Source organism: Podarcis filfolensis (genome assembly GCF_964270895.1).
Source record: "Podarcis filfolensis genome assembly, chromosome: 12".
Lineage (NCBI taxonomy): Eukaryota > Metazoa > Chordata > Lepidosauria > Squamata > Lacertidae > Podarcis > Podarcis filfolensis.
The window spans coordinates 9912054-9935228 of NC_139614.1; the positions used below are offsets into that span (position 1 = coordinate 9912054).

The following is a 23175-nucleotide window of genomic DNA, read 5'->3' on the forward strand; positions in this document are numbered from 1 at the left end:
CGTCGCTGCCTCGTGTAGCAACATGGAATTTGCCTTTTTTCACAGCTGCCGCACACTGGTTCAGCGCCTTCATCAAGCTATTCACCACAAGCCCAAGGTCTTGTTCCTGGTCATTCACCCCATGAGTGTTCAGACCCAGTTAACATTCCATGAGTGTATATGCAGAATTACGTTTTTTGCCTTTGACATGTATTAATTTGCACTTGTTGACGCATTTACCATGTTACCACCCATTCACTCAGTTTGGAAAGGTCCCTTGGGGGCTTTTCACAGTCTTTTTGTTGTAATGACCTGAAACTGTTTGGTATGGTGAGCAAATTTGGCTACTTCCCTGCTTACCCATAACTCTATATTATTTATGAACAAGTTAAAAAGTACCAGTTCCCAGTCCTGGTCCTTGGATGACTCCCCATTTTCCACATCTCTCCATTCAGAGAACTTTGCTCCTACTCTCTGCTTCCTGCTATTTTTTTAAATTTATTTTTACTGGTTTGAACTAAGCAGAGTTAGAACTTGCCAGAGTTCAGACACAAAAGAGGGCTCTGGTTGGTTTAAAATCAAAATCCATCGTTTCCAATCTCCTCTCCCTTGTACATGAAAGAAAAGGGAAGAAGAAAGAGCCAGATAGCTTCCCATAGCTTTTAAGTCTAAACCACAGTTTAGAGTCATGTCCAAACTAGTCCTATAACTGGAGGGATTGATGAAGAAGGCGTACTCACAATATGCCCCTTGTTAAAGTTTCAATATTTTAAACTTTAGTTTGTGCTTGAATCCTGTAGATCAGGTTTGGGGAATCTGTGGCACTCTGTATGCTGTTGGACTACAGTTCCCATCAGCCAGCATGCCCAGTGATCAGGGATAATGGTAGTTGTAGTCTGACAACTTCTGGAGGACCATGGATAAAATAGCCAGTGAACAGCTTTTGTGGGGACTGTTTTGAACAGAGATAGGAAATACATACTTGTGACCTATATTTGTCCCCACTGGTGAATGAATGCACAGTGGAAGCACAGACTGGATGAAATGTCTTGGCGGATCCCTTGCCCAAACTGTTTTGTCTACCCCATAGTGTCATATATTTTAATTTTTTGTTTGTTAAAGTAGACAATCTTGTAGTGTGTTCCTTTTCGTGTGTTGTGTGGTAGGCTGTCCTGTTTGACTGTTAAATTAGTTTTCTGAACAGAAGGTGTGGCCTGCCGATTGCACTTAAAGCTTGTATTGTACCTGCAGAGAATCAAGAAATTTGAGCCTTGGAAGATTCCGCCAGATTGTGAATTGTGCAGTTTCAACAAACTATTTTAACAAAGACTTTTATAAGCAACGTAAATTAAATTTGATCATACTTGCTAAAGTACATCTTTATAAGAGAAGAAACTTGCACTCTTTTCACGTTTCACCACTGAATAGTGATCTGTATGGAAATGAGTTGTGAGTCCTGTGTTTCACTGAACTTTGAGGACTTGTCATGGCATCTTAGCTTTTTACAATTCAGTAAATCTGTTTGTGGTGTGTGCACGTTGTGTTGCATGCAACACTGAGTGGATTAACAGTCTAAAGCAGTGTTTCTCAAATGGAGGGTGGCAAGACCTCCTTCCTTGGGGATGCAAACTGTACTGAGTGGCTTACTGAGTTAGTACTGGCTAAAGTGTTGTGGGGAGAAGAGCTTAAGTGTGTATCTGTGTGAGAAATCGAGAGTGCGAACTGAGGAAGTGTAATTGACGTGAGGTTGAGTTGAGTATAGCACCCATGTGGGTGGGAATGAGATAACTCATCAGGCTGTTCGGCAGATTGACCCAGAGAGGCTTCAAAATTGGAGTAAATGGGTTGAGTCAGAACACGTAGGAAGAGTTACAATTTTTTAACGTTTGAGACACACTGGTTTAAACCATTTCCACAAAACCCAATACAACAGACAACACCAAAGCAGTAGCTGGGGGCGGGCAAAGTTGCGCCAGTCATCACAGCATTTCTTTTCCCAGTGTTACTGCATGAAGTACTAATTTTCTGAATTGCTTAAATACTCTTGAATCACAGATTCTGATGAAAGGCAGACAGAATGTTTTCCCGCTTGGCTGTGAATCATTGCCTCTTTCTGCTTCTGTGTGTGTTACTACATTCTTTTGTGAGTTCAACACAGGCAAGCGTCAACTCCTTTTCTTCCCTACTCTTTTCTTCTTTCCTTTTGTCCTTTTTTCTGCCCCCTCCAGGTGTTCAGCATGTTTTTGGAAACTTTAGTTGACTTCATTCAAGTCCATAAAGAAGATCTGCAGGACTGGCTATTTGTGTTGCTGACACAGCTGTTGAAAAAAATGGGTGCTGACTTGTTGGGGTCCGTGCAAGCGAAAGTTCAAAAGGCACTTGATGTGACAAGGTAATGAATTCTTGACTTTGTGGAAATATTTCCTGGAAGGGGGGCGGTACTGTATTTTTCGCTCTATAAGATGCACCAGACCACAAGACGCACCTAGTTTTGGGAGGAGGAAAACAAGAAAAAAATATTCTGAATCTCAGAAGCCAGAACAGCAAGAGGGATCACTGCGCAGTGAAAGCAGAAATCCCTCTTGCTGTTCTGGCTTCTGGGATAGCTGCGCAGCCTGCATTCGCTCCATAAGACGCACACACATTTCCCCTTACTTTTTAGGAGGAAAAAAGTGAGTCTTATAGAGCAAAAAATACGGTATATTCTGCATCTTTGTATCAGTAGTACCTCTTGCATTTTTAAGAATGCTTATCTTCCCAGATACAAATCAAATGAATGTTTAGCACCATAAGTAAAAAAGATTAGAATTTAATGAGATGTCAGTATGTTCCCACATTCACTACATGATCCCGGAAGAATAGTAGCACATATAATTGAACTAAGCATGCATAGAAGATTGTACCTGATGATATCTTAAAAGAGCAGGGATTCCCAAAAACCTCATCCTTCTTCCTTAAGAGTCTTGAGCATTTCATGTCAACAACCTGAAGAACCTTGTCTCAGAGAAGGACTCATAAGTAGGACTCCGTTCCTTCTCAGTTACTGGATGACATCCCTGACAGTGCCAGCAACTGACCGTATGGTGGAACTCTTCCAATACCTGGCCATCAGTATGAGGGAGTTTGGTGCCACAATGACACTAGCAAAAAAAAAAAAATCAACACTACCGCAGTACCTCAAGGACCACCTCTTTCCATATGAACCTACCCGGACCCTGAGATCATCTTCTGAGGCCCTTCTTCAAGTGCCTCCTCAAGAGGTTCGGAGGGTGGCAACACAAGAACAGGCCTTCTCTACAGTGGCTCCCCATCTGTGGAATGCTCTCCCCAGGGAAGTTCGCCTGGCACCTTCATTATACACCTTTGGGCGCCAGGCAAAAGCATTCCTTTTTAACCAGGCCTTTTTGTTGATCCAATTTACATCCTATGCCCTTTTAAAATGTGTTTTGTGGGGGGTATTGGGTTGCTGTTTTTTTTTTTATTAGGTATTTTGTGGTTTTATATTTTGATTTTATTCTGTGAACTGCCCTGAGACTATAGGGTGGTATGTAATGCTGTAAAGGGAATTGGGGGTTGCTCGTGCGTAAGGGGGCTGCTGCTCTAGGCAACGTTCTCTGGCTAAACCTTTCCCTGGCTGGACAGCCCTTTCTCCGTGGCTGTGTCAGTCACTGGCAGAATCCGTCAGTGGGTGTTTCCTAAACTTCTTCCAACATAAAACCTCCTTGACGCCAAGTCTCTGCCTAAATTCCCTGCGTGGAAGTCTTCTGCGCAGAGTGGGCATGGCCAGCGGAGGTCCTGGGCTCTCCCCGCTGGTTTCTGTGGAAGAGTCTTGGAGCCATCTCTCCGAAGTCCTTCCCTCCTCTCCTCTCTTCCTGGTGTCACGCCCATTTCCTTCCCCAAAGGAAGTGTTCTCTCTCTCCCTGCTGGTCCCTTCTCCTGCATCGTTGGGGAGTCTTACCTCCACTCTTGGCTCCGATGGCAGTTCCCTGACATGGTATATAAATTCTAACAACAACAACACTAGCTGAGCCATAGGGGCAACCAAAATAAATAATACACAAACCAGGAAAGAAGGCTGTTACTGGAATATATAGAGAGACAATAAGTTAAAAAGCAAAAATGAAAACATCCCGTGAAGTGATTCATGGAAGGTATTCAAGCCAAGAGCAATGTGGTAGTTATATATGAACTCAGGGCTTTTTTTTCAGCTGGAACTTGCAGGAACTGAGTTCTGGCACCTTTTTCGGCTGGGGCTGTGCAACATGATGATCAGGTTGCTGCGGCGATTGTGGTTCCCCTAGAAAGCTCAACAACTTTGGATGGGCGCTCAGCTCAGCAAGTTCCTCCACCCCTTTTTCTAGAAAAAAAGCCCGGTACGAACTGATTGGGAAAGTAGGAGCCATACTCCTTGATAAGTGCACATAGAGGTTGGTGTAGGGTACCTACCAAAACTCAAGTATAGCTTGAGAAGCTTCCCAAAGGAGGCTTGGATGAGATGTAAAAATTAAAGAACTACAGTACAAGTAAACAAGCTGCTCACATGAACAGCCAACCACCAATAAATCTTTTCCTTTTTTCAACCAGGAACAGCTCAGTCTTCCTGCATGGCCACCAAATATATTTTGGGCAAAACTACCTGCAGTATTTTCTGTTCTCTCCCTTTTCATTCTGTCTTTCCACAGTCCCTTTAACAAACTGTTCTTTAACCCTTAACGCTGGATTAATTCATTTTTGCAGGGAATCTTTCCCCAATGAGCTCCAGTTCAATATTTTAATGAGATTTACCGTTGATCAAACTCAGACACCCAGCTTGAAGGTAAGAACATGCAAAGTTTTCAAAAACAAATGAGTTCAGTGCAAATTTCATTTATTAATATTTGCATATTTGTTGCATTCTGTGTTGCTGGTTTTCAAATAGTGGGTTTTGTTTTTATAAAATTTCAGACAGTCAAGCCAGCACTGCAAGACCAGCTTCGCTCTTTTTGGAGCTCCAAGGTTTTTGTCTGCATTATTGTCTTTTTAACCTACTATGTGTAAATTTACATTTTAAAAACGTTTACTTGTATGCATCCATATGCAGCTACTAACATTTGCAAGGAATTCTGAGCATGCTTTCCAATTTGAGATCAAGCGTTATGCTTTCGTTAAAACGTTTGACAGTAAACTTTACAAGAAAACACAACGAGAACAACAAAACGAAGTATGGCTGCCTAACACCAAGCTGGTTATGCAAACTCACTCTATCAAGTCTGTTCTAATTTTATGTTTGTGATTTCCCAATCCTCATTTTACAGATTTAGTGGCTCTCACAACTGAATTTATTCCTAAGCTTCTTGAAGTCCTGCTATATTTTGCATAGTCAAAATTAGAGAAACGGACCTTTATTTTTAAACAAGTTCTTATTGTGAACATTAGCTGGAAAGAAGTAATGCATTGGAATATATAAAAGACAGACTACTTTCCTGCAAATGTGTAGTCGTCCAAACTGTAGCTTTGGTATAAATGCAACAAATACTAAGAATTTAAACTGAGGCAATTTGGGAAAATAACAAGCATATATACAACCAGTATTTTTTCCTCTATCCTGCACGCAGTAATTGTACACGGTCTGTTAAGAGCTTTTCACAAGACGGCACTTCTTTATTCTTGAACACGGTGCTGAAGTCACACAGCTACAATTCTCCGTTTGTCTAAAGTGCAGCAGAATTTTATTGTACGTGATAAAGAGAGTTTGAGTTTAATTATATCGGTTAGTGGGAATCTTTTGACCTTGATTTTGCAATAGTTTTCTAGATTTAAAGGTAGGATTGCTTTGCTGAGAATGTGAATTTCTCTAGTTGCTCATTGATACCGATCCTTGTCCCTTTTAATCGCAAATGGTACCTATAGGATTTTGAGAAGGTGTCTGGAATTACTATAGGCAGGGGGGCATTATGTGTGTGTTTATGAAAACCTATTTCTGAACATAGGAAACACCAGAGCTAGAAAAATTTACTTGGCAGGATTTCTGTTGATGGAGAGAGGATAGTACTGCTTCAATAGCTGCCAACCTTGGGTGTGAGTGGGAAAGTACTGAATCTGAACTTATATTCGATTCCTGAATTAAATAATGCAGTAGTGAAAAGCCCCAGGTCTTCCATAATACACTTCAGTATACAATACCATGGATTGCTGGGTTAGGGAGCAACAAGAGGAAGGTAGAAATAAGGTCATCCCTCCTTGCTCTGTTTAGCAGATATGAACCTGATGTTAGACCGTTCACAATTTGCTTTTGTGAACTACAAATGGTGCTGATGCATTTGTCAACCTCTGATATTTATTGTAAAGGGGGTCACTTGATGTTGAAAATAGAAGGATTAGCATCCTTCTCTAACACTTCCGTTGCTGACATTAATGTGGGTCACTTGTGCTGGTACAACCTGTTTTTTTAGATGAGTAGTAATATGGAAAGGGAGAATGGGGATGGATATTTACACATACATACAAACACATAAATGAGAGAAAAGTATGGGTTCTTAAATGTCCTTTAAAAGAAGAATATTAAAAAGCAGCCCTTCTGGAACAAACCATAAATTCATCTAGTCCAACATTCTGTTTTCAATAGTAAGACCCAGATGCCTCTGTAGAGGTTCGTAGGCTACAGCTCTCATACATGGTTTGTGTCAAGCCTATGGTATTCAGTGATATATTGCCTGCAAACATAAAGTTTTCTACTTAACCACTGATGGGCACGTTCTCTCTGAATTTGCCTACCACTTTGTAAATGTATCTTGTCTAGTAGCTGTCATGGCTGATTCCACAAGTTAATTCATTGTTTGTATGTTTACATCGGAGGACAGACTTCTAATGGAAGCAGGCAAAGTTAAGAGTCCATCAATGTTGGACATCACTCTAGTCAGGTGAAAAACCAGCATGTACAAGTTGTGGTCTGCCTTCAAGAAGTGATGCTACCAGTCGGTTACTTGTATCTTATAATTCTGGCATGCCAGATTTTGCTGCCACCTAGAAGGCCCTCTCCCTGGTGGTTACTTGCTGTGATTTGTTCAGGGAGGGCACATTGAAAAGGGCCTCTGAAGATTACCTAAAGGTCCAAGTAGGTATATATAGGAGTAGGTTATCATTCAAGTAGCCTGGCCCAAGCCATTTAAAGCTTTAGAGATTAAAATGAGCACATTGAATTGGGCCAAAGCATCAACTGGAATCCAGGACACATGGCAAAACACCAGCACAATATGATTAAAAAGGCCCGTCTCAGTTAACAGTCTCGACTGGAAACTGAAATTTCCAGATGGTTTTCAAAGGTGGCCTCATATACAACATATTACAGCATCCTTCACAAACCTGGTAGCCTCCTGATATTTTGGGCTACAGCTGTCATCAGCCCCTGCCAGCATAGACACAACAGGGAGCTCATTAGAGTATGGATAATTTTAGTGAGACTTTCTTCATGCGAGGGCTCAGTCGATTTCTCATCTGAGAGGCCACCTGTGTCACCACTGGACCTTTGAGTACCCATAAAATGCAAATCTGATCCTCCTCCTGAATACGTAGGTTAAATACCATTAAACAGTGGCATAGTGTGGGGTTTGGGCGCCTGCGGTGCTGACATGTTCCTGGATGGGACTCACACGCCAGGAACGAGTCGCAGAGAGAGAACAGAGCCCTCTGACACCGATGCCACCAGATTTTGAGAGGGCGCAACCAGGCGCCCCCATGACAGGAGCCCTGTGAGGAGGCAAGCTGGGGCTAGGCCTTTCAGGCTTGGCCGATACCTCTTTCTCCTAGAGTGAGAGGAGAGAACAGCTCCATGTCAGCTGGCCGGGCTTCCCCCTGGGCACCAGGCAGGCAGATGGTGCAGCGCGGTCCCACTTGGCTCCGGTGAGAGGTGGAGCCTGAACTGAGTCTGTTTGTTTGCCTTCATTGAAGCACCAGTTCTGAATACTCAGTACCTCTTCTGGATTTGATGCAAAAGGGACTGAAAGCTTGGTGTCATCAGCATATTGGTAATACTTCAGCCACTGGATGACCTCACCCAGTGTTTTATAGATGTTAAACAACATGGGGGACAGACTGTACCGTATTTTCCCGTGTATTAGATGAGGTTTTTTTCTTTAAAAAATAAGTTATAAATTTGGGGTCGTCTTATACATGGATAGTTTATTGGGGGGACAGTTGATCGGTTGCAGCTGTGATCTGGAGATTGTCAGCGGTGATTGGGCGAGTGAGTGTTGGGTGTGGCAATGGCTGCCGCTGCTGCAATTGGGCGGGCGATTGGAGGCTGTTGGTGGCGAGTGGGCACACGATTGGTGGGTGAGTGGGTGAGCAATTTTAATTGATTCCCCCCCCCCCAAAAGAAGCTCAACAACTCTGGGCAATCCTCAAAAAGCTTAACAACTCTAGGTAATCTCCCCCCATTTTCCTAATTTGGAGTCCCCAAAAATAGGGGGCATCTTGTACATGGGAGCATGTAATGTCCGATATCCCACTCAGACCACCTGTCCAGAAAGATACAATTGTCAGTGGAATTAAAAAACACAGAGAATCAACAGGGTTTTGCTTCCCCTTTTTTATTTGGCCACAAATCATCATGACCATGGGAATCTGACAAGAAATGGGACTACAGTGCTGACAGGTCTCTTCTTTGTGTTCCTGAAGCCTTTAGAGTCAGTTCCCCCTCAAGTGAACCCCACATTTGCTGTGTGGATTAGAAGCTTTGCTTCAAAGTGGTTTGCCTTGAACTATCACAAAGTTGCTGTTCAAGATACTTCTTGACATCGCCTTCAAGTGTGCAGAACTTTTTGCATAGACCTTTGACTGGTATAATCTTCGCTGTATTTTTATATTGAAAAATTCAAAGGTGTCTTCTACTCACAAAAATGTGGGTGAAAAACCTGAAACTAAACCCAAATATATTCAATTTGCTCAACTGTTTGATAGAACTGTAGAGCTAAACTATCATAGTACTCTGTGAACTCTTGCACAAGCTCTTGTGTAAAGGTTTACAGGATGGTACTATTTTCTCTCTATTCGCGGTTCTCTGGATTCAACACACTGATCTTATGCCTTTTTCTAAGCAGATTATTTCTTACAGCTTCTGTCAACATAACATGCAAAGAAAATGCATTTCTCTTTATCCTGTCAGGATACAACTGCAGGGAAGCTCCCAAGTAAAATAAATTCTCTTCCATTCTAACCTCCTCACTGACGGTTGCACTTTTCTGTACATCTATTTGATTCTCCTTTTTTTGCATAGGTAAAGGTTGCAATTCTCAAATATATAGAGACACTTGCACAGCAGATGGACCCAGGAGATTTTATAAATTCAAGTGAAACTCGTCTGGCAGTATCTCGAATTATTACTTGGACAACAGAACCTAAAAGTTCAGATGTTAGGAAGGTATGCCATCTGTATGTTAAATGTGTAAAGAGGGTTTTTAAGGACTTAATTCATACCACAATATCAAGGGTTTGTAATAGTTTTCGCTACATATCTTACTTACTATTATAAAAGTCATTAACTCCCATGTTTTTGTAAAGGAGAAGAGCTGGTTATTATATAAACAGAAGCATACGATTTTATTGCACTCAGAAATGTTCTATAAAAAACGTATGCTTCAAAGATTTTGTTCAGATATATATTTGCTGATGTCTTCCTTACCTAACAACTTGTCAGGGGACACAGCCATGCTGCACTTTGCATGTTAAAGTATATATACTTTTCATACACAAAAATTAATACATGTGTATGCAAGCGCATGAATAAGTCTTACTTGCAGGTAGAAAGAGGTGCAAGTCCTTTCCACATAATCATTTCCATTACTGATGTGACTTTTAGAATCAACTGGATAGCAGGGCATGGCCCAGACTTTGGGTATAATATAGATCACGTGAGGACAGGAAAGCAGGCCAGTCACAGTAGCACCCAGCATACCAAAGCAAACTTCAGAGGAAGCACATGCTTTCCCTTTTTAACTGTGTCCCTCACTAGGGGCATATCTGTGCAACAGGAAAGACCACAGCAATTGTGTCAGTTCCTTTCACCTCCCCGGTTCAGTTGCCTTAGCACTGAGCATAGGCACCTTGCATAGGTTGTTCAAGTTAGGACTGCATGTAAGGATTGGTCACTTAGCTGGGAGCCTCCAGAGATTGCACATGCGTCAATGGGAGATATTCCATACTGGTGGTGATGAAAGCCAGTCGTAAAGCTTAACCCATATAGTGCACACACCAGTCACATCCCAGGGGCTGGAAGTGACTTGTTAGGCAGACAGAACCTGGATTTCCTGTCTTGAAATAGAGCATTGGTAACTGGATCCAGGGTTATGCATTTCAATACGTTTATGGTTGAAATTTTTACTCTAATTAGATACTGTAAAGGATCCTGGGTTCTTAGTGATAAAAAGGGCAGCTTAACAATTGAATGGATGAATAAAACATAGACTGGTCATTCCCTGACTGTGTCCCCAAGTGGATCTACTCTCCCATGGACATGAATTAGTATGAAGCCAGTACACAGCTCTGTTCCTCTGATTCCCTGACCCCATTTGAGAAGGACCTGGTTTTGTATATAAATGACAATTAGATTTATTGATATGGGAAAATGAGTAGTTCTTGACACTTGAAACCTATTTGTCTTAAGGCTAGCCTATTTATTTTAATATGATATGCTCTTTCCCCCCTAGGCTGCACAGTCAGTATTGATTTCTCTCTTTGAGCTCAATACCCCGGAGTTTACAATGTTGTTGGGTGCTTTACCAAAAACTTTTCAGGATGGCGCCACAAAGCTGCTTCACAATCACCTCCGGAATACAGGAAATGGTGGCCAGGTATTTTCAGGTTTTTACATTATTCCCCATTAAAATACTTAAAGGTATAATGATTCTAATGAAGATTGAAGACGTGGTTGTCAACGGTCAAAAGTATCATTTGATAGCATAGGGGTGGGTGTTGAAATTGCCTTACTGGTTAAACTTGTCAGCTGGATTTTTCTCAAGCTTGCTAATATAAATAAAGTATTGTTAAATCTACTTTTCTAAATTAAATGCTGAACCATAGAATTAAGTGTCTTAATGGAAAATATCTTGTTCCATTAAAGGGGTCCATGGGAAGCCCTTTAACAAGGCCTGTTCCTCGCTCACCAGCTAGTTGGTCTAGCCCCATCACTTCCCCAACCAATACATCCCAAAATACTTTGTCACCAAGGTAAGAAACAAATTATATCTTCTTCCACTAATTTACTGTTCACAAAATGAGTTTTTCAACAAATACAAAATTGATTAAAAGCCTTTAAGTGCAATAACATGTTGAATTTAATGAGACGGGCAGGAATAGTCAATATCCTAATAGTCTGCCTCTCCTTATCCTTTGTAATCTCCACAATGTGTGTGAGAATCCTCTCCTCCTTACTTTACACTGCATGCTCTCACATCATTTCAGATGTTTTGTGTCATGAAGTGGCTGGACACAGAGGACTGGTAGGAGGCACCAGCTGGGGAAAACCCAAGGGAATAAGGCTTTGAGCCCAGGGAGTGGTAGTGGGACAATGATAAGTTGTCAGAGGGATAAGCCTGGGAGGAGGTGTCAGAAACTGAAGAGGTAACAGGGTTTAGTGAGCGGGAAGAGTCTGTGGCAGAGAGAAGTGCAAGAGCAGAAGCAGGGGAGAAGGTTGGCTAAGAAGCAGAGATGAGTCGGGCTGGTAAAGAAGCCAGGGTGGCTCCCCCTCCTGCTGTGACCAGCTCCCCTCCCCACTGGTCTCCCAGGACCAGGAGAGGTATGAAGTGGGAGGAGCAAAGGTAGGCATGCCAGCGCAGTCTCAGATTGCTTGGGAAAGACCCGGGAGAGGAGCTACCGAGAAGAGTTGCTGTGCTCATTAGACCTGGCACTCCTGAACAGACCTTGTTTCTTCTAACTTCCGTGTGATTTCTTGCTGGCTCGCTCCTGACACTTTGCTGCTCTTTAGGGATGGGCCATGGCTCAGTGGTAGAACAGGTACTTCAACTGTTTAAAGTCTCATGTCCAATCAAAGGATGAAATAGCAGTGCCTGGGGATCTGCTGTCAGTCAGTTGGACAAAATGTACAAACAGTCTGCTTTGGCACTAGGCAACTTGTTGTCTTCCTATAGTTCTCACTTGAGAATCCAGTAGAGGTCATTCAAGTTAAAAGGAAAAAAACCTGTCTTTTTCATTCTACAGTGCATTTGATTATGACACAGAAAATATGAATTCAGAAGACATTTATAGTTCTCTTCGTGGGGTGACTGAAGCGATTCAGAACTTTAGCTTCCGCAGTCAAGAAGATATGAATGAGCCCATGAAACGGGATCCCAAAAAAGAGGATGGCGATTCAGTGAGTATTTCAGTTAGGGGGTGAAATAAAAAAAGGAACCATGGGGCCATTCTGCCATATATGTGGCTGCTTATCAGAACACGTGTCGGGGGGGGGGGGACAACCATGGATAGGAAGCTCCTTGATTCAGGCATTAACCAAAGAATATGAGACTACTTTAAAGCAGCAGTGTGGTGCAATTATAAAAGGAGATTTGTAAACTGAGGGTCTTCTCCTATGCCTTCACTTTGAAACTAAACTAATCTTTGTTAAAACCAAAGCATGTTAGGTTTACACTTATATTTTCCAATCAAAGAAAGCATATATTACTCATTTGTGTAATATATATATATATATATATATATATATATATATATATATATATGTTGGCTTTATGAAAATAGTGTGAACCTAGCTGTAAACTTAATCTTTGAAAGAAATCTATAAAATTCTGTTTTTATAATGTGCCCTTTTCTATTAAAAAACGATAACTTCGTAAAAATGGTCAACCAGAAGTTCTACAGATCAGTTTGGTTTAGAAGCTTTACTGTGGGTATAAATGCTTAATTTCTGGATGCCAAATTGTTATGCTAAATGGTGATATTTTAAAAGCCACATAAAAAATAGCTGAATTTTCAAGATTGCTAGTAAAATACTCAAGAATGTTTGCCTGATATTTATGTACTACTAAAACAGATGTCTTAATCTGCCGATTGTGTTAATGTGCTTTTGTATATCTGTTTGTCTCTTTCTATCTATCTATCTATCTATCTATCTATCTATCTATCTTTCTTTCTTAGATTTGCAGTGGGTCTGGAATAGTGGATCTGCGAGCAGGAGGTGGTGCCACTGATACAGGCCGAACAGCTCTTGACAACAAAACCTCATTGCTTAACACAATGCCGTCTCATTCTTCCCCACGATCACGTGATTATAACCCATACAATTACTCAGATAGTGTTGGTTCATTTAACAAATCAGCTTTAAAAGAGGCCATGTTTGATGATGATGCAGAACAGTTTCCTGATGGTAAATCTAGTGTTTTGCTAACAGCATTGGGGAAACGGTATATGGAAGGAACTGTGTGGGTAAAAACAAAGAATTGTTATTTCATCCAAGTAACATGCAAAAACAGCAACCTTGGGGAAAAAATACTTCTAGCAGGCTTCTTGAGGTTGAGTGAAAACTTGATATCCAAAACGTTGGCTTGAAAGCAACTAGATGTTGTCTTTATATGCAAGATGAGATGAGATTTAATTTTTTAAAACAGCTGTGCTGTTTCCAAATAGATTTATTTCAGCAGCTAAACATTTTACCTTAGCCTTTTTGGGATAAAGGAAACACCTGTGTCAGTGGTGTTTTACTGGCAAAATATTTCTAGTTAGAACTGTTGTGTGTATTGTCTAAACTTCAACTTTGGAAAGAAGACATACACAGCTACATTTGGCTCATTTTAAGCTTGGAATGATAGTTGCTTGACGTAGGGTTGCATTCAGCACAGTACTAAGAAAGACTGTTCCATCAACACAAGCATTTCTTCTTGCCCTATGGAACAATATCCGCACCCTTCTGCCCTGCCTCTGTCCTGGGGGTTCTCCTGCCCCTCGTGAGCAGATTTGGGGAGACTGCGAGGGAGGGGGTTCTTGTTGCACAAACGGGGATCATTGTGCTGGCTTCCACTAGTGCAATACAGTGGTGCCTCGCAAGACGAAATTAATTCGTTCCGCAAGTTTTTTCTTCTTGCGAGTTTTTCGTCTTGCGAAGCACGGTTTCCCATAGGAATGCATTGAAAATCAATTAATGCGTTCCTATGGAGACCGCTTGCCAGGCTGGCGGTGCGGAGAAGGGCTTTTCTCCCCACCGCAAGCCTTCAGGACAGGTACGGGAACAGAGGGGAAGGCGCACAGCGCTTCTCCTCTGTTCCCGGGGTTTGCGGTGGGAGGAGGGTTTTTCCTCCCCACCGCCAACATTCAGAACAGCATTCTGAATGTTGGCGGTGGGAAGGAAAACCCTCCTCCCACCGCAAGTCTTCAGGACAGCCATCCGAAGGCTGGCGTGGGGAGAAGGTCTCTCCGCCCCACCGCCAGCCTTCGGAGGAGCCTTCCGAAGGCTGGCGGTGGGAGGAGGTCTCTCCGCCCCACCGCCAGCCTTCGGAGGAGGTCCGAGGACAGTGGGGAAGACGCGCTGCGCTTCCCCGCTGTCCTGGAGATTTCCCTATGGGCTTTCGTCTTGCGAAGGAAGCCCATAGGGAAATTCGTTTTGCGAAGCGCCTCCAAAACGGAAAACCCTTTCGTCTAGCGGGTTTTCGTCTTGCGAGGCGTTCGTCTTGCGGGGCACCACTGTAATTTAGTTGAATACAGCCCATACATCCCTTCATTTCTAATTTCTTAATGTATTATTACTACTTTTCCCTGCTCTTACTCCCCTTCATTTTTGCCTATGCTTTTTATTCATTTATTTGTGTGCTTGTTAGTTTAGAGCAGGGTTTCCTGAACCCAAAATTGGGTCTCCATCTCTTTTTGAACTACCGTTCCCATCATCCTTGATCACTGGCCCTGCTAGCTAGGGATGATGGGAGTTGTAGTCCAAAAACAGCTGGAAACCTAAGTTTGGTAAACCCTGGTTTAGAGTATTTTAATGCTGCTCTTCAGTCGAATGGGCTTCCAGGGCCACATATAAAGTAGACAATTCCTCTCTTTAGAGATGGGGAGGGAGGAGGGGGAAAAGAAACAGGTTCCAGATCTTAAACGTTATCAGCAATGCTCAGCTGGGGTACGAGCAGTTCAGATAGCCTGATGGAACGGCCAGATGAGGAACAGCGGTCTCTCAGCATAGTTGATAGAAGCAGCCCTGCTCTCCTTCTCTGCAAAGCAGCCTGATAGCATGGTTGCTTCTATGTGATGGTTGAGGGAGAGCCACCATCAGATCATCTCTCAGAATAACTGGATGGAATAACTGCTTCACTTCCACCAGTTAGTGGCAATTTTTGTGTCACGTGTAGCTGAGTTGAGTTATTATTGCACCATAACTGGCTCTAGGGAAGGAAGTGATTCCGACTCTAATCTCTGGCAGTATTTCTTCAAAGAACCAGGCTCCTAGTAAGTAAATTGAGAAGAGGTCCCCCAGTCTCTAGGTCACTCTCTGGCACAAAAGTAGTAGAGGGATTTAGCAGAAAGAAAATCCTCCAATCTCCAGGTTATGCACCAAATAAAATAAAATGAGTGTTGATTGCCTCTTAGAGTGCTTGTGTGCTGTAAATGTATGGTCTGAGATGTACATCAAATGCTAAAAATAGGAGTTCTTTTTAATAATTTTTCATTTTCCTTTTGTCACAGAACATCCACTGGACCATTCTGACCTGGTTGCAGAATTGCTGAAGGAACTGTCAAATCACAATGAGAGAGTAGAAGAACGGAAAGCTGCTCTCTACGAACTAATGAAATTGACCCAAGAAGAGTCTTTCGGTGTTTGGGATGAGCACTTCAAAACAATTCTGCTTTTATTACTTGAAACCCTTGGGGACAAAGAGGTAAAGTTTTAACATAGGGAAAGCCAAAACCGTTTATATGTCTGCTTTACTTTCCTGTGACGTAATTGGATTTGGGGCAAACCTGATGCACATATTCCCCTTGAGAATGTCAGGATTACTGAAGCTTTGCCCTGGTAGGACATTGAGCAGTGCATCCCAGGCAGTGTTGTTCAGTGTTGTTGTTCAGTATTTTTCTTAAAATACCAAAATTGATAATCAGTACCTGCCTGGCAGGGAGAGGATATGTCACAGGCTGCAGTAGAAGCTAAGGTCACTTAAGCAGTTATATCTTGCAAGTGTAGCCTGTATTGCACTTGCAATAATAATATAATAATAATTTATTATTTGTACCCCGCCCATCTGGCTGGGTTTCCCCAGCCACTCTGGGCGGCTTCCATAGAAACCAAAAATACACTAAAATATCACACATTAAAAACTTCCCTGAACAGGGCTGCAATGTGTTAGCTGAGCAATTTTACCAGTAGCAATTTATAGAAAACATTTCAGTGTTAGTTTTAGATGAATGTGATGTTCACCATAGAAGTTCTATCAGGAAAGATTGCCTGGATTCCTGGCAACAAATGTGTAACTGCAGAAAGAAAATTAATGTGGAAAAGCCCTTTATTTTCAGAGATCCCAAAGGATCAATTAAATACTTGATTCAGTTCTGGAAATATGGAAATATTTTCACTGCTGAAAATATTCAGTTTGAAGTTGTGCAAAGAAGACTAAACAAAGTATGTTTGAACTTTCAGCATGCAATTAGAGCACTGGCATTGAAAGTTTTAAGAGAGATTTTAAGACACCAACCAGCAAGATTTAGAAATTACGCAGAGCTTACAATCATGAAGACACTAGAAGCTCACAAGGACCCCCACAAGGAGGTTTGTATAACTTATTTTGACTTGTGTTGTCCTTGAGGATGTGACTGAAGAATGAAAAGAGAGAAGACAAGGCATTTGTCATAAGAGTACAAAGCTACTGAATCTGTAACATTAAGTCACAGTGAACTCGTAAGAAAGGTAGACTCTCGTGTTTTCGATTAAAAAAAATGTCTCCAGTACCACAGGTTTTGTGGAGAGGAGCTAGTTCTCAGTGGGAGCTGGGGTATCCTTTAAACTCAGTTTCAACAAGACAGGCATCAGTCTTGTAACTTGCAAACTATTTCCTATCAAGATTAGCTGTATCACTATAATGCAATATTAATAAACTGTTATTCCTTACGCACCTAGAGGGTTTATATTGGTACTAAAAACTTCCTTACTTGTATGTCCTTTATTCAGCTTTGCTTTTTACACACCTTATGGAAATAAAAACCCTTTTAAAGTCACTGCCAAGTATATATTCAGCAGCAATCAAGTTTCAATTGTACAGTAGCTGAAAATCATGAATTAAAATTTGAAATAAAGTGAATCTATACTGTCCTCGTGTTTTCTAGCTAGCTTCTTTTTTTTTAAGACAACAATATAACTACAGTATGTGGAGTTAAAATATTGATTGATTTACCCAAATAAATTGATTTAATTGTTTAGCAAAGCATACTCTTATTTTAAAGTTATGATGCCAAGTACTTCTTGGGGAAAATGCCCACGTCATTGAAATGCTGCTATCCTGAGCAAAAAGTATTTGCAGTATATTTGCCACCAAGTTTTAAGGATGTATTCAAAATTGAACAAATGTGATTTAATTGCTTGAGTTTCTGCTTAATGTTTTAGGTTGTAAGATCTGCTGAAGAGGCTGCTACAATGCTGGCCACATCCATTAGCCCAGATCAGTGCATCAAAGTACTTTGTCCCATTATCCAAACAGCAGATTATCCTATAAACCTGGCTGCAATCAAAATGCAAACTAAGGTGATAGAGAGAGTACCTAAAGAAACACTTGCTCAGCTCTTGCCAGAGATAGTACCAGGTCTAATACAGGTAAGAAAACATATAACAAATGAACAGCTAATAACAGATGAAAACCTTAATGAATCATGTGTGTCGCAAATAATTTAAACCAGATAGTTTTTTTCCTCTGAGACGACTCAGTTCTCAAGCAAACGTGTGCATTTAATAGGTAGAATATATTTATTCAGTATCTGAATTCTTTGCTACCATATATCATTCCATCAAATAATTTTAGGAATGAGATTTCTAGCCCATTTAAAATGTGTTCAGTGATTTCTCTTTGTGTTAATATGTTAAGTTTTTTAATGCTAACTTTTCTTGCTTTCCAGGGCTATGATAACTCTGAAAGCAGTGTTCGGAAGGCTTGTGTCTTCTGTCTTGTAGCCATTCATGCAGTAATTGGTGATGAACTGAAACCGCATCTCAGCCAACTCACTGGCAGCAAAGTAAGTCGAAACTTGTGACACCCAAGAGCTAGTCTGAGTTCAACAGAGAGGGCAAAGCAATATGTGCTGTGCCATACTATGAATTCCATATAAAATATGGTGTACTATTTTGGACTAAAATGTTACCCACAATAGACCTAGCATTTAGGGGAAAGGAACTAGGAAATTGTATTATAACATGGGCAATTAAGTATACTGAAATCATGGATTTTAAAGAAGGATTGTAATATTGTATAATAAGAGAGCCTGACTAGCCATGTGAATGCTGAAAGGCTGAACAATAAAAAAATGACTAAGTCTAACCCCCGGTCAAATGTAACAAGAAACAATGAGAGCAAGCCATATGAGGCCTTCTGCTTATGTGCCTCCTTTCTGTTGTTTGGTCTTCTGTGGCTGCAAAAAGAGACCCAAAGCTTCCTGTGGCGTCTGAACTTGGGGGACTGTGGTTTGTTCAAACAATAGTTAATGACAGCAAGCCTGGATCAAATCATGGTTTCTGATTCTGGCTTATCCTCAAGCCACTATTCCCTCATGTTCAGATTGCGCAGGAAACTGCGGGTAGTTTAAAACCCAAAACTTTCTCCTATGGAAGAGAGGAATTGTGGGAGCCTAAAACTTAGAACAGTGCGTTCTTGTAGCAGGAAACCATGGTTTCCTTCCCATTGCATCTGAGCCAAGTCTTAACACCAACTCAAGTATCCCAACTGCTCATATCCTGTAGTTAACATGTGAACAATACACCTGTGTTATGGTGAATACTTGTCTGATTCCTCCCCCATATACTAATGATGCAAAGCAGTTAAATCTTCATTCACTATTTAAACTACAGCTCCATTTTACAACTCTCAGGAAGTCCCCACCCCACTGTTGCCATCATTCCTTATCAAATGTGTTTTTTCTTGCTATTATTTTCCTTATAAACAGCATACAATTGCTTGGTCCGTTCCCCCCCCCCCCGACTTTTCTGTAATTTAAATATGTCTTGAATACTAAAGAGGACATTTACTGAATTAAATCTGCAGATGAAGTTGTTGAACCTTTACATCAAACGTGCACAAACAGGCTCTGGAGCAGGTGACTCAGCGGCAGATGTTCCTGGACAAAGCTAGTGATGATGTTGCTCACAGAAGAAAAGACACATCAGTAAAAGGAAAAGTCTCAAACTAAACTTTTGGAACTCTTCATTTTTGTTGGAGGTTTTTTTTTTTCCTTTTTCCTTTTTTTTTTTTTCCCCTTAATGGAGGGCTATTCTCAGCCTGCATGTGACTGTTGCAGTTATTCCATATCCAAGGGAAAAGAAAAAACAGTATTAATATCACCTGATTGAAGCAAAATAAATTTTTAAATCTAATCCATCATGTTTTCTGTTCACACTCCTCTGTGTGTCTTCCCATTAATTTTCATCAGTGTTACTGTACATTTTTTTATTTTTTAAAAAACAACCACCACCACCACAAACCTAATTAAACAGGAATGCTTTAAGCTTTAAAAGCTAAAATCTAAATTTCCTTGTTTTTCTTTGGCTACAAAGTAACATGACTTTGTATGGCTGTTTTTATTCAATGGCTATGGGTGTTTTGTTTTTCTTTACTTTCTTGAGCATAAGAACAAAGCCGGACTGGTCTGAATTGCAACTCGGTCCCTGTACTGGAGTTGCATCCTCATGGGGCATGTCTTAAGTCAGATAATAGAGTCTGAAAGCAAGCAGTGCCCATTAATTAAAAAGAAAAGAAAAGCTGGATTGATCCAGTATCTAAACACAGCTCACAGTTGAGTATGTTTGTCCCATAAATAAAAATTCCGTGCAAACTAAGGAGGACAAGTCAATGTGGAAGACATCCTATTCAGAACACAGTGTTGCAGAACTGGGGGAATGTGACGCCCTGCTTTCCCAAATTCAGGTTAAGCAAAGTCACTTAATGGATATGAACCATTCTTGTCACCATCCCTTCCTCAAGCAGGATGCTTCAGAGTGGAGTGCTCTGCACAAGCATGCTCCGTATGTATTTATCTTTATCACTAGAATGTTTCCTCTCAACCTAATTACTGGAACTAATCGTTCTACCATTTTAACTCGCGTAGGGATATAGGACAGCAAGCACTGCGGAAAGCTTTTCAGCAACGAATTTTTATTTTTTTTGCAAGAACAGGTGTTTGTTCGTTGACTTACAGGGGGAGGGCTGGGGAAAAGAATCACAAGCACTATAGATCTTGAAACCCTTGGTTGGGGGTTTCAATTTGAATTATTTGGGAAGGCAGCACCAAATTTATTGCATGGTTTCCTTGAAATGGTGTCATTGAGACCATCTGGATAGAGATGTGGAAATGTTTTCAGGTTGTTTCTGTACCTTTTTTTTTAACTTTGTTGTGAATAATGCATCTTTGTATTTATGGATTTCATAACTGAGAGAATGAAAATCAAGAAAATGTTCCCAAAAGTCTTCTGTTTCTCAGATTTAACCACCATCTACCGAGTTTCTTAACTGAGAGATGGGAGTGAGATCAGCACCCTTCTCACAATGGCTAGAACCTAGATCTTGTGACCATAGTTACATAATCTAGTTTTAAGGATTGTGTTTTTATAGGAGAGAAGATAGCAGTGCCAACGATTCTGGTTTTTCTGTGCTAGGCTAAGATTCTCTCTACCTCTCCAGGGTGGAAACTTTTGACTGAGCTGCTACCCATAATGTCTTGTGGGGAAAAAATTGTCTATAGAAATATTTTTTTATTTCATTTTTGTTCATTTACTATTGTGTATTCAAAACCCAATTCTTTTAACATGCAGCCAAATACCATTTTTAAAAGAGCTAATAATACTTTATTTGCTAATTACCTTGAAAAATTGAATACTTGGAGTTACATAATTTAATAAATTACTTTGACTTTGATCAGAAGTTGTTCTGACTGGGAAAGATGAGAGATGTGGTTATAAAAGAAGCATTTGCTGTTGCAGAAAGCTGTTTATCTGGGAAAATATTTTAGAAATATATGTAAAAAAAAACAACCTTAATTGTCATTATTCGTCACTGGCTTTTTTTAGCAGCTTCATCAGGAAAATAGTCTCCCCTTTCTCATTTCCATATGTGTAACATTCTTGTTTTCTACTGTTCTATTACATTGTGTATTTATAGTTCTCTGCTTACCATTGTGCATATACAGGCAATAAAATGTACATAACATTACTTGAAAAATTTAACTATGTATACAGCTGCATTTCTGCTTTATTTAGTGGTAGATCTTACCGTTTATGGTACTTTATTTTTAACAATACTGGTTTCCTCTTTCTTTTTTTGAAGGATAAACAGTTATAATGGACTAGTGTTGTAGGAGTACGGAAATAAGTTGCTCAGATGTAAGTAACTCCCAGTTCCAAAATGCAAACAATACAAACAAACAACTAAATGTAGTTACAACTGATTCAGGGAAAACAAAATGCTAATCATACTCAAAAGCTAGCTCCTTAGCTTCTGTTTATTTAGAATCGATGTCTCTTGTGTTCTTTTGTCCCAGTTGAGCAAGAAGTCCACATGCATTGTTGACATGCTTGTGGGTACACAAATCTATTTGCATGGCCTTCATCTGTGCCCTATTGATCCAGAGCAACCGGTTGTTTCGTATGATCAGTTTCTTGAAACTATTGCTGTATTAGAACTATTATGTGGAATTATCCCATAGAACTTCCTGCAATGTATTTAAGAGCACAGGCTCAGTATGAATTGGACTGTAGAAAATGACTAAGTAACTTAAGGTATCAAATTAAACTTTGGCATTAGGAATAATTGATAATGCTAAAATGGAAATGGCAAGTGTGTAGCTAGGCTACCTCAGGGAAGAGGCCCCCGTTTCTAGATCCCAACTTGAAATCCTCTGCAAGTGAGAATTGTGTGGAAATACTTCTGAAACTGACCTACCTAACCCATGTTATTCATAGTTTAATGTGTCAGCATATTAATCTGCAGGAACAATGTACGCTGTCCTAGCAATTCTCATCAGCACTTTCTTTTCAGTTTTTTGTTGTATCATTCCTGCTAATTCATCCAAAATTTCATTCTCTGCCATGTATTTGGAAAGCAGGGATTGATTAGCCCTTCTTCTCTGTACATGACACACATCTAGAATCCCCCGATCCTCAAATTTGTTAAGAAAGGGAGAGTAATGGATGTCACACAAATAATAGGAAAACCTATTACTGTTGCCCAGCAAAGCATAAACTACTTTGAGCTAGGCTATGGTAGTTCTAACAGAGTATGGTAGCCCCAGAGACTGTATCAGATAAATCTGAAGCTTAAGAAAAGGTTTCATGCATTCATTAACCAGGCTCCAACTAAATATGGTAAGAAAACAGCAAACCTAATTGGCACCTGGGGCAGCCTTTAATGTGTCTGTTTCCTCCTTCCAAGTGAGTCATCTCAAACCGCAAAGATTCTGTGTATAATTTGCATATAGCAAATCAAGGGAAAGTGCGTTGATTCATATGTTTCATCTCTCGTTAACATGCTTTAAGCATGAAGTGAGCTTTGAAACCTGCATTTAACCAAAGCTATAAAGGAAGAGTTTCAAGTGTGCACTTTCACTTGCACATGACTGAACATGATGGAATATGTGCACATGATCGAACATGACTGGCCTCTTCTTTTGAAATGTTTCTTGCAATTATGAGGAAAACTGCAACGTCCCAATTTTTGAACAATAGGCATAGAAATTGCCCTCGGGCTGTTCTATGCGTTGGCTATGGGTATTGCTCATTTTGTCTTGCTTTCTGTTGTGGAAGTGACTTTACCATTTTGGCTTCTCCCTGACTGAGGGAGAGGCTAAAGCAGCCCCTCTATACCAGCATTTCCCACATGGTATCCACCAATTGTCTTGCACTACAATTCCCATCATCCCTGACAGTACTGACTGAAGTTCATGGGAGTTGTAGTCCCGACAATATCAGGAGGGCATCAGATTGGGAATGTTGCTCTAGACACACATTTAATTGTTGGAATAATTGAAGAGTGAAAA

General features: G+C 40.7%; 1 protein-coding gene and 1 long non-coding RNA gene across 51 annotated transcripts in view; one reads left to right on the top strand and one right to left on the bottom strand.

Moving 5' to 3' along the window:
- CLASP2 (cytoplasmic linker associated protein 2) overlaps nt 1–21367 on the top strand; it is a 121101-nt gene extending 99734 nt beyond the window's left edge. For 21 of the 50 annotated variants that reach the window (XM_083577585.1, XM_083577604.1, XM_083577611.1 and 18 more), the window contains 13 exons: nt 2208–2371; nt 4717–4795; nt 4924–4974; nt 9233–9376; nt 10662–10805; nt 11075–11181; nt 12172–12325; nt 13105–13333; nt 15640–15833; nt 16589–16717; nt 17549–17755; nt 18055–18171; nt 19194–21367. In XM_083577585.1, the coding sequence (XP_083433711.1) occupies nt 2208–2371; nt 4717–4795; nt 4924–4974; nt 9233–9376; nt 10662–10805; nt 11075–11181; nt 12172–12325; nt 13105–13333; nt 15640–15833; nt 16589–16717; nt 17549–17755; nt 18055–18171; nt 19194–19280 (1806 nt within the window). In that variant the 3' untranslated portion in view covers nt 19281–21367. The remainder of the gene's footprint in view (nt 1–2207; nt 2372–4716; nt 4796–4923; nt 4975–9232; nt 9377–10661; nt 10806–11074; nt 11182–12171; nt 12326–13104; nt 13334–15639; nt 15834–16588; nt 16718–17548; nt 17756–18054; nt 18172–19193) is intronic. The other 29 variants (XM_083577595.1, XM_083577608.1, XM_083577606.1 and 26 more) reach the window with 3 other exon arrangements.
- On the bottom strand, nt 1081–3525 carry LOC310745678. Its single transcript, XR_014540307.1, has 2 exons — nt 2677–3525; nt 1081–2420 (listed from the first exon to the last, which is right to left on the bottom strand). It is a non-coding gene; the product is annotated as an uncharacterized lncRNA (long non-coding RNA).
- Nucleotides 21368–23175: the final 1808 nt, after the last annotated feature.